This window comes from Bidens hawaiensis, unplaced genomic scaffold (genome assembly GCF_021521415.1).
Source record: "Bidens hawaiensis isolate Kalapana, Puna unplaced genomic scaffold, B.hawaiensis_p1.1 tig00023428_1, whole genome shotgun sequence".
Lineage (NCBI taxonomy): Eukaryota > Viridiplantae > Streptophyta > Magnoliopsida > Asterales > Asteraceae > Bidens > Bidens hawaiensis.
The window spans coordinates 34,207-45,868 of record NW_027493682.1 but is presented as its reverse complement, the minus strand read 5'-3'; the positions used below and the strand labels follow the sequence as shown (position 1 = coordinate 45,868).

The 11,662-nt window shown below is 34.8% G+C and overlaps 1 protein-coding gene across 2 annotated transcripts; it reads left to right on the top strand.

Moving 5' to 3' along the window:
• The first annotated feature begins 299 nt into the window (after positions 1-299).
• Positions 300-11,223, top strand: LOC143567563 (DENN domain and WD repeat-containing protein SCD1-like). Of its 2 annotated transcripts, none has more exons than XM_077053955.1 (29): positions 300-631; positions 1,224-1,317; positions 3,104-3,305; positions 3,382-3,523; positions 3,602-3,702; positions 4,222-4,285; positions 4,377-4,490; positions 5,029-5,246; positions 5,452-5,506; positions 5,594-5,677; positions 5,768-5,969; positions 6,507-6,636; positions 6,723-6,783; positions 7,186-7,230; positions 7,336-7,411; positions 7,517-7,590; positions 7,662-7,712; positions 7,829-7,986; positions 8,111-8,158; positions 8,249-8,306; positions 8,421-8,504; positions 8,585-8,837; positions 8,924-9,099; positions 9,579-9,643; positions 9,793-9,916; positions 10,010-10,191; positions 10,374-10,648; positions 10,732-10,910; positions 10,985-11,223. In XM_077053955.1, exons 1-29 carry the CDS (start codon positions 437-439, stop codon positions 11,078-11,080), a joined length of 3,606 nt encoding a protein of 1,201 aa, XP_076910070.1. In that variant the 5' UTR covers positions 300-436; the 3' UTR covers positions 11,081-11,223. The 2 variants fall into 2 exon arrangements, with proteins under 2 accessions (XP_076910070.1, XP_076910071.1); XM_077053956.1 differs by lacking the exon at positions 300-631 and having other exon boundaries at positions 3,104-3,126; positions 3,240-3,305.
• Positions 11,224-11,662: the final 439 nt, after the last annotated feature.

The following is an 11,662-nucleotide window of genomic DNA, read 5'->3' as shown; positions in this document are numbered from 1 at the left end:
AAATTACAATACCGGACACAGGTTACCGGGCCGCAATACCGAACATAATCGGACTTTCATGAACACTATCTGATAGACTTGGCGGCCCCGTGTTTGTCTGTTAAGCTCACTGAACGAAATTTTTGTATCCATGTCCGGTTCATTTATTTAACAGACGAACTTCTTGCCAAACCGACGTACAATATGGAAAGATAAAACTGATTCATCAGTTTAAAACGAGTCTTTGTAATTTCGTGTAACGTCGTGTTGTGGTTTCCATTAGTCTATCAAAAACCTTAGATTCATCAATCAGATCCACCGCCATTTCACTTGTTGTTTCCATACCATACCAGATCAGATCTACTGCTTTCAATTTCAAATCAATCAATTGATATACATACATACATATATATATATATAATATACATAGCTGCTATGTGTAATTGAGATAGATAGAATGATTAATCAGCAGCAGCAGAAGCAGCATTTGTTCGAGTACTTTGTAGTCTGCGGAATCGGACCCGAGATTCGGACACCGGAAGGCGAAAAAGGATATCAAGGCACAGGGGTTTATTATTTACCATCACTACTTGACCAGTACCCTCCTATTACAAACACTAATAATCCACCTCCACCTCCACAGCTACCCACTGTAAGTTACTTTCATTATTTTAAGCCCGTTCCATACCTGTTTAAACACGATAAGACCTGTTAATCAAAAAAGTGCGTGCCTTATGTGATTTTTTATTATTTTACTAAATAATTGAAATTAGTAGGCTAGTCTCCATCGTTTTCATTTCCCCTTATTAGTACATAAAACTTAAAACTGTCTTATAGCCATAGTCATGAAATATAAAGTAGTTAAACGAGTCGTATTCATGTTTAATACCTATGTTAAGCGCGTCGGGTCTAACCTGTTAAACCTGTTAAAACACGAATTGCCAGCCACGGCTGGCAATTCGTGTCTTGACAACAGGTTAGAAACGACACGCTTAACACAAGTATCAAACATGAACACGGCTCGTTTAACTGCTTTATATCTCGTGACTATGGCTATAAGACAGTTTTAAGTTTCATGTACTAATAAGGGAAAATGTTATGGAGACTAGCCTGCTAATTTCAATTATTTAAGAAAATAAAAAAAATCACATACCGCACGCACTTTTTTGATTAACAGGTCTTATCGTATTATTCTTAATCATATTATAATTATATATCTTATGATTTGATTTTGATTGATGCAGTGTGTTCTACCGGGTGGTGTCGAATTCTACTCGACTGGATTTGATTCAAGCAATCCGTTATCTTTCCCACGCAGTTACCCTATTGTTTTAACTGGTATGCAATTATGTATGCCTCTTTGTAGTTAATGGCTTGTTGCATCTATTAGTAAATATCACTTCATAATGTTTAAGAAACATTTTCTTTACAAGGCATCAATTCAATTATAATTTATAATCACCACACTTGCTGCCATGTCATGGTTTGGGGTCTTGCAAGGTAAGGATGTGTACATTACGCCCCCAAGACCCGTGCACTAGGATTGTTGTTTACTAATATTTTTTGGTTAAAGGGGACGGAACCCCGGCAAAAGCTTTCATAAATAAAAGAAAATGTACAAGCCAAGGGACTAGGGAGCCCGGGACATACCCCAAGGACAACCAAAACCTACGTAACCAGGCCCAAACTACTCAACCGAGCAAACAATCAAACCCTCAAGAAAAACAAAAACCCACAACCCGGGTCAAGTTAACAAACTCAACAAAGTCAGACAGATTACATAATCAAGAACCAACATAGAAATCCACACATAGACTCTAAAACAGCTCTTTAAGCTAGCTTCCGTTAGTCTAAAGAACAAACAAAATCTTCTAGTCTTCAACTCCAAAATCAGCTGAACCCATAAACACCAGCAGCAGAAAATACCACAGTGTGCAGGCCCAATAATCATGTCTGAAAATTCATTAGAACCAAATAATTATGTGATGTGATTTGTTTGAATGATTGAGATCACTTGTGAAATATACAAATGTGTGGATCCAGTAAGACGGTAGTAACATTGATATTTGATTTCAATGCAAGTACTCTTGTGGTGCATGCTTTTCGCATACGATATTGTGTTAGTTGTAGAAAGTAAATTGAGCCGCCTTAATAAGAGATTGTGGTGATGAGCAGCATTAGAACTCAGAAGGCAAAGGTTTAAGGATAAGTCACTCGAAGAAGACTGAATACCTTTGTTGCAGCTTTGGTCAACAAGATTATGAATTGACTTGTGGAGATGTTGACTCAAGGTTATGAATTTTCAGGGAAGGGTAGACATTAGACAAACTGTCTTAGCTTCGTCTTAGGAACTTAGGCTTTTCCTACGTTTTCAGTTGTCTCAGCTGTACCTTCATCTTAGCTACATGTTCTTGCCTTTTTTTATTTTTCTTATTTATTAGCGCTATAGTTTTTCTCACCACTCTATGATACCGCTAGGATCCTAATACCACTATGATTAGTACTCTATGTCTTGCTGTTATTTTGTATTACTTTTATCCAAACTTTATGTTCATCTGACTACTATATTTTAAATGAATTTTTTAATGTTGGGGGGGGGGGGTGTCAGTTGGGATAGGGGAAAGTCTCGCGCTCGTACCACTATCCCAGACCCTACATGCTAGGTGTAGGATTTTACTGGGTTTGTTTGTTTTGTACTCCCTTTTTATTGTTGCTTGTTTCTTTTGCTCATTTTTCTATGTTCACAAGTTATCAATATCCATAATCATGATTCATTCACGAGTATAGGGAAAAATCCAGAGGAAAATGTAGAGGAAAATATGGATAGCTAACGGGTATCTGTTTAAGATACGATAAGACCTGTTAATCAAAAAGTGTGGTATGCGATTTTTTTTATTTTCTTAAATAATTGAAATTAGTAGGCTAGATTCCATCATTTTCCCTTATTGGTATATGATACTTAAAAACTGTCTTATAGTCATGGCATATAAAGTAGTTAAACGAGTCGCATTCATGTTTGATACTTGTGTTAAGCACATCGTTTCTATCCTGTTAAACCCATTAAGACTCGAATTGCCAGCCAGAAGCTAACCTAACCTTGGATATGTTTGTTTTGTTGTTGCAGAGGGAGATGGTTCTAAAATCTACGTGAGTTGCATTGCTTTTAGGGATCCTGTTTGTGACGATATAGCAGAAGCTTATCACATTCCTGCAAATACATTTGCTGACAAATGTATCTGTTTTGTTTCACGTGCTCCCAGTTTTCACATTCTTCGCGAAGCACTTGAAGAAATATATAATCTTTGTTTCTCCAAAAACGGTAGCAGGTAATATTATTCTTTCATCCTACTGATTATTAATTTATTATATAATACTATATGATGATAATGGATTCTTTTGCAGCAAGCCATTATGGGATGTTATTGCGTATACTCTGTCTAATGTACCTTTGCCTGCTCCTGGAAAAGAGCGTGTTCTCTTTGGTATCGAAAATAGTTTGCTTTCAGTTGACTTTCCACCCAAGGATGGGCTTCCATATGCTGATGTAAATAAATATTTCTCATCTAATCTATTATAATTAATTTTATTTATTTGTAACTGTTATCTATCTACTTGGGTGCAGATATCATTTCAACCGCTCGTGCAGTGTCTGGATGTTGATAATTTCATTAAACTGTTTACTGCTGTATTAATTGAGAGGAGGGTTTTGCTTCGATCAAACAAGTATTTCTTTACTTAAGCTACATGATTTTAATCAATGTTTTGAGGGCATAATATTTCAAACATGTTCTCGTCATTCAATGTATTTTCTAGGTAGATCATAATGTGTTTTAAGTTTATGATTGCAAGGATTCATGGCTAATGAACGGAGAGTAAAAATGTGAACATAGAATAAAGTTGACTAAATGGGTGATTATTTGACCCTCGGTTGGATTTAGTTGACTCAAAACACTTGGGTGTAAAAAATGATAAGAAACTTATGTTGTTTTTGTTATAATCTAATTGTGAGTTGTCTATATATATTGATTTGGGAGGGTATGCATTTAAAAATAACCTTGGGACTTTGACCTGTTGGATGTGTTTCCTTTTCGTCAATTTTTCATTTTACGTGCTTGCTCATCCTTGAGTAAGTGGGGTCAAATTTATCACGTCTACTGATATTCTGCACATTTCTACAATTCTGCATGATTTTATGGAAAAAAGGCACGTAAAAATAATCCTTGAATTTTTTGTTTTATACAGATACTCTTTACTAACACTTGCTTCCGAAGCTATATGCCATTTGATTTATCCGTTTCGATGGCAGGTAAGCTTATGCCAAATTGTCATCATGCGTGATCCCACAATCATATGCTATATGAAATTTCATCTGATGCTGGTTTGTTTGTGTGTTGAAGCATGTCTACATTCCAATGCTATTTTTTAGTGGAGTAGACTATATTGATGCTCCCACACCATATATGATGGGACTTCATTCATGTGTTGATACTACTGGTCTCTCAATGGATGGTGTAAGAACATTTTTTTTTACTACTTGTTTTATATGCTCATATTGCCTTTAAGATAATAAAACTTTGTTGTCAAGTAACAAAGCCCATCATAGTGATAAAGAGTTTATAATAATACATAGTGACAACTTTACATGAAAACAGTAACAGATGCCCTCATAGTTGCAACTTCCCACGAAAGTTAATTGTAAAAAGTACATTTATTTCTTAAATTTATGGTTTATATTTTATGATTAAACTATTGGTTTTATATCTACCTTTGATTCGTTCCCTATGTATATATTTACAAGTTTTGACCATTCAGAAATATACAGAATTTTAAATAGTACAAATTTTTGTGATATACATTTTATTTACATGAAACTACTCAGAATTCGAATTCGACTTTGAAGTTTGAACTGTTGAATATCACTTTAATAAAACATTATTCATGGAAATCTAGTTTCATATGCTCATATTGCCTTTTAATAAAACATTTATTTATGGTAATCTAGTTTTATATCATATAATGGTCTAACATTAGGTAGCTATAATAATGTAGGTAGTGGTTGTTGATCTTGAAAAAAATTGCATCACGACATCGGAGGAAATTCCTCTGTTACCAGAGCCAGAGATGAGTACATTACGTAATGAGATTCTTAAGTTATTGCATCCAAATGTTGTTTGGATAGACTCAATGAAGGTTGATCTTGAATCTTATCAACAATATGCAAGATTTAATAGCAAGCCGTGGTCACAACAGCATGATCTTCACCTTAGGTAATACTTAACCTAACAATAAACATAAAACAAATGATGTTCCCGGAGGTTTTAAAAAATAAAAATGAAAAACGATATGAACTGTTTGCATATTTCTTCTTTCATCTTAAAGACTTTACATAATTATGTTCAATATGATAAGATTACTTTTTAAGAAAATTTAATAGATGCCAATTCTTTGAGAATTCATTCTCTTGTATTTCAGGATTATTTTTCTGAAGTTTTTTGCTTCAATCTTGGGAGGCTACCGCAACTTCATAGTAAGAAATGTAACCTTGTTTTTGTTTTTGTATAAAAAGTGCATATGTTGTTAATACACTTATTTGATATGATCATCATATGCCTAGGAAAATACTGCCAATCAAGTGTTCAACACTCAAGCTTTTTTGAAGAAGCGCTCTCGTGCGACTCAACAACCAGTAGATGAAATGGTAGCTATTACACTTAGAATACTTACACATTCTGCATAATTTTATAAGTGATCATTTGTTTTTCTTCTAATTTTATTTACTGTTTGACAGTTAAGTCAGTTTCTAGAGTCTCAAGGGTTCCTGGATTACTTAGAAAGGGGTTTAGGTTTTAATGGAAACGGTAATAATCTTCTTGATAAGTTACAAGATGCAATTGGACGCGGTCAAGATCCTCTTTCTATCTTTCCCTCATCTTCGTCCTCGGCAGAGTTTCAGATTATAAGTATATCAGACCCTGGTCTTGGAATATCAGGTAATAATTCTCTGTTTAGTTTTATTGTATGCATTTATTTTTATGTTACTTTTGTCAATTTTGATATCTACATTTCAACTTGAGAATGAGTAAAGAAGATGTAGTGAGGTTAGATATGGTCATAATGTCATATTAACCTTGGTTCATAGGGCTTTTCTACATACCCATTGCTATATTTTAATAATACACAATTTTTTTATAACACTTTGTATGCTTCAACACATGGTATCACTTATGTACTCCAGTGCTGTACTAGCATTAATTATAATTAGTATTGAGACACGCTCGTTGCGGCATCCTTAAACATGAAATAAGAAAAATTATACCCGAGCATAAAACACTACCGTAGAAAAGAATAACCAAGTCGTAATGGTTAAAACCCCACAAAAAAAGCAAATCAGAACAGATAAAAAAAACTAAGAAACCTATCGGTATCACCTATACTCTGTACCACATACCATGGAAATAACTATCATAGAATCATGCTGCTTCTTATTTCTTAAATAAACCATAATTATAAAATTTGTTGTGACTCAGGAACTGGTGAAAGACACACTTATGAGAGGTTCCCTGCCAACTATAGAACAGAAGAACAAGAGGAGAAAAGGAAGCAGATACTGTCAGCGGCTAGTGGAGCTCTTGAATACACTGTCAGGCATACTCCTAGGTTAAAAAACTTATAATATATTAAAAGTGAGAAATCATTCATCAAGGTCTGTTGCTAGTTTTTTTATATGTTTTTATTTGTATCAGTTCTCCTTCAATGTACAATGGAGACTCCAAAGGAGGAAGTTTAAGCCCTAGAGAAAGAGCTGTAAGTTCTTTTCATTACAATGATACCTTTGACCCGTTGTCTTTATCACTTGGTCAATTTGGGCTATGTTCATCTGTAACGGGTCAAATAGGTCTAATACCAGATGATAGTTAAAAACTTAAAATGGAAACGGGTTGATCCAGTTGGAAGTCGCCTATAGTGTCTTTCAATGCATACAATACAACCTCCTAATTTGCTTTATGCATTTTGGAATTTTATTTAAAAACCCTAATTATTAAGAAAAATAGTAAAATAAGAAGAGATTTGAGTCAACTTGGTCTATTTCGTTCTACCAAAATATTTGGATACTCATTCTTCTGGACCCGTAAATTTTGCCACCTCTAATCACAAATTCATATGCTGGCATCTCTAGTATTTGATACATTTAAACATAAATTACAGGCTGAACGGGAGCGCATGGTCTTGGATATAAAAGTGAAGCTGCAGGTGAGATTAGGGTCTTTTTTTCTTTTATGTTTTCCTTTTGGGAGAATTGTTCTTGTGGAGTTGATAAACTGAAAAAGTCCTGTTATGTTGATCTTGTTTAAACAGGGTCTGTGGTTACGTCTTTTGAACATGGAAACCACTGATGATCCCCTTTCATCCTTTGAGTACGGAACAACACTTGGTACGCTGATTACTAGTACAAATTCATCTTTGGCAAAATAATGCTATTGGTTTTGGTTTTGGCTTTGGCATTGGCATTTATAGTTTGATTATCGTTATATTGCAGCTTTGATAGAGATAGACGCAGAAGGGATTGGTGGTAGTGGGTTTGTCGAATGCATAAGGGAACATATTCACTCGGTATGTAACATTATAAGTTGATTGATGTTTATTGTGGTAAATGGGAGCTTACATGCTCTACATGTTCGCAGGGTTGGAAAGGTCATTTGACTGAAGAGCAGTTCATAGCAGTCAAAGAACTGGTATGCCAATTCTGAAATATTTATATAATTATTTGTTACATTTTTCGTTTATGATATCCTCCATCCTGAAATTGGAGTTTAAGATGATAAAAAGGGCATTTTGTTTGTTAATGCAGCTAAAAACGGCAATCATTCGTGCTACATCACGGAATGATATAGCAACAATTAGAGATGCCCTTGAAGTTTCAGCTGAAATGTACAAGAAAGATAGGAGCAATCTTCCAGATTATGTTCAACGGCACCTGTCTTCTCTTTCTATCTGGGAGGAGTTACGGTATTATTATTATTATTATTATTGTTATTGTTTTAGCATAGCTTTGCAGCTTATTGTTTGCTTTTCAAGTAACCCATTAATTTGTTTGCTTTTATTTGTCGCTGTTTTCTATATCTTATTGCAGCTTCTGGGATGCATACTTTGAGTATCTAATGGAATGCTTTTCAAACAAGTAAGTAGCTATTTGTTATTATCTTGTTGAGAAATGATGTAATTCTTGAATAGTAATACCTTGAACCTTGTTATTGTCCAAAATCTTCAGGTCAACTAACTACGCGGCTTTGGTGACTGCACAGCTAATCATTTTGGCCACACACATGGTATATATATTTGTATATATATTTCTCAACAATATATATTTCTCAACAAGTTATTATTTTTCTTTCATCCTTTTTTACCCTTTATACTGATATAGTCGTTTATAATTTATGAAGGCTGGTTTAGGTCTCTCTGACACGGATTCATGGTACATCATTGAAACAATTGCAGGGAAGAATAACATTGGTTACAGTCATATTGTAAGTTAAACACACAGTCACATATTGAATATCATTGAATCTGTATATTTATTAGATATATTACATATATTTTATGGCAGATTAAGCTGAGGGGACATATGTCACATATACAGCAACTATGTGTCGGTTATTGGGGCACTTACTCAGTGAAATCTCAATCTCTGTCTTCTTCTTTGGGATTACCTTCTCCTCGGCCTCAAGATGTTACCATTGACAATCAACAACCCGCAGAAGCTTCCGGAAGGAGTTGGGTTCAGAGCATGTTTAGCAGAGAAACTACTACTTTACGCGCGAATTCATTCACTCGTGTCCGTAAATGGACAACTGATCAAGGTTAAAATTTTTCATTAATTTTGATATACTAACCTGCTTTCCTTTTCATAAAATTTAATTATGATATTGTTATTATGAGAATATAGCTAATAGTGAGAGTGGTGTTACTGGGCAAACTAAAGTACAAACTAGCATCCGGACACTTAGGGGTCATAATGGTGCAATCACTGCATTGCATTGTGTGACACAGAGAGAAGTTTGGGACTTGGTTGGTGACCGTGAAGATGCAGGCTTTTTTATAAGCGGAAGTACAGACTGCACGGTATGCTATAGTTGTATAATCATATCTAATACTATTTTATTAATCGTTTGGTTTCACGAAACGGGTCGGGTTGTTGGTGACTTAACTGGGGTGCATGGAACTTGGTGGAACAAAAGAGTTTTGGTATCATGGGTCTGCTTATTAAATGAAGGTCAAAATTGCCTTTTTATTTATATTTTTGGGTTAGTCGGTTTTAGTTTGTCGGTGTGTTTTTATTTAGGATAGACAAAGCAAAGGTTGTGTTTATCTATTAGGATTTAAATACCTCGGCCGACCCGAAATGAAAAGGCCCATAGGCCCTTACGAGTAACGACATATAAGCTAATTTTTTTAAACGACGATTAACGCTATAATAAAAAAAACATAGCTCAAATGCATGAAAATCAAATACCGTAGTAGCTAACGGCTAACTGATGGCTAAAATGTATGAAAATCAGTTGCACCTCTACTATGTTTGACCAAGAATGAATGTGATGCAGATTAAGATATGGGATCCAAGTCTTCGTGGTAACGAACTCAGGGCAACTCTCAAGGGACATACAAGGTGATGCTGCAAGTGTATTATCATTATTCCTATTCTTATTATTATTATTATTATTATTATTATTTATATTTTATTTTTCTTTTTAATTTTTTTTTCAATTGAGTTCTATTATATGAATATTGTGTTCTGAAACATGGTATTGTATGCAGGAGCGTAAGGGCGATTAGTTCTGATAGAGGCAAGATCGTGTCAGGATCCGATGATCACTATGTGCTTGTATGGGATAAACAGACAACACAGCTTCTAGAAGAACTTAAGGGCCATGATGCTGTGGTTGTTTACTTGTTTTACTTATGTATTTCATATCTTTTAACAAAGGAGCTGTTGATTGACAACTGAAGATGTAATAATTTGTTTATCAATTAGGTTAGCTGCGCTCGGATGCTATCTGGGGAGCGTGTGCTGACAGCAGCATATGATGGAACAGTAAAAATGTGGGATGTAAGAACCGATACATGTGTTGCTACTGTCGGTCGTTCCTCCAGTGCTGTCCTTTGCATGGAATATGATGACTCAACCGGTGTCCTAGCTGCTGCTGGAAGAGACGGGTATGTTGTGTTTACAACAACACAGTTTTGTTTTCATTACAATAATAATAATAATAATAATAATAATAATAATAATTGGTAAAATTGCACAAATGGTCCTTGTCGTTTGACCATATTGCAAGTTTGGTTCCCAGATTTCTGTTATCAACTTTCGTATAATAATATTAGTTTTGAATGAACAGAGTTGCAAACATATGGGACATCCGGTCTGGTCGACAGATGCACAAACTTTTAGGGCACACAAAATGGATCAGTTCCATAAGAATGGTTGGGGATACCGTAATCACTGGTAGTGATGACTGGACGGCCCGAATGTGGTCCATATCTCGAGGAACATGTGACGCTGTGTTGGCTTGTCATGCGGGCCCTGTTCTTTGTGTTGACTACTCCAAGTCAGACAGAGGAGTCATAACCGGTTCAAGTGATGGTTTAGTGAGGTTTTGGGAAAATGAGGATGGTGAGAATTATTATTATTATTAATTAAACAAATAAAATATAGAAAAATTTATAAAAAGATTAATGGAATTCATTTGTGTGTAGGGGGAGGATTGAAATGTTCAAAGAACGTGACGATTCACGGCGGTGCGGTTTTGTCGATTAACGCAGGGGAAAATTGGTTGGGAATAGGAGCTGCTGATAATACAATGTCGCTCTTTAATCGCCCTCACAAGATGTCTAGCTGGCAGCTATACAGAACACCGCAGAAGTCACTAGCTATGGTAACTAACTATCTAGCGTACATATTTAGATTCAATTTCGTCGTACTGATTGAGTGATTTTGTTTGATCATCAGGTAAGATGCGTGGCTTCGGATCTTGAACGAAAAAGGATATGCAGCGGTGGCCGTAATGGGCTGCTTAGACTCTGGGATGCAACCATCAATATTTAGATTATTATTTTTTCTATTTTTATGATATATATTTTCTTTATTTTCAAGTGTATGTATGTATGTATACATAATCATGGAATCTAAAGTGCCTCTACTTGTTGGTTGTATGTTTTGAATGCTATTATTTGCGATTGATTTTTTAGACCAAATATTTCGTTGTTTTACCAAAATTTCTATTATACCCAAACAAGTGTATAATAGAGTTTTATCTAGGGATGAGCATGGTACCGTACCGGTACCGAAAATACCGATCCCGAAAATCGGAAATTCTTGGTACCGGTACTGAAATATTTTACTTTTTATAACATAATTATTTTAGTTTAGAACTCTAATTATTTTTATATTTAATAGATTAATTTTATTTTTATATTTAATAGATTAATTTTATATGTATCGCATCTCAATGGAAGACACGTGTGAGTGTCACTAAATCTAAAAAGAACATGGGATTTAGGTTTGTAATCATGTCAATGTGTAATTGGTTAAAACACAAATTTGGCCAAATATGTGATTGGACAAAAACAGGATCTTCCAAATTAATCCAGATTCAAGATTTTGGTGGGCACCGGCTTTTTAATCTTT

What these genes read in the sequence shown, in the direction of transcription:
- LOC143567563 (XM_077053955.1), top strand. Translation starts at nt 437, where the DNA reads ATGATTAATCAGCAGCAGCAGAAGCAGCATTTGTTCGAGTACTTTGTA. An exon ending in TTTATCCGTTTCGATGGCAG is followed by an intron (nt 4,286 to 4,376) that starts GTAAGCTTATGC and finishes TGTGTGTTGAAG; the next exon opens with CATGTCTACATTCCAATGCT. An exon ending in CAGCATGATCTTCACCTTAG is followed by an intron (nt 5,247 to 5,451) that starts GTAATACTTAAC and finishes CTTGTATTTCAG; the next exon opens with GATTATTTTTCTGAAGTTTT.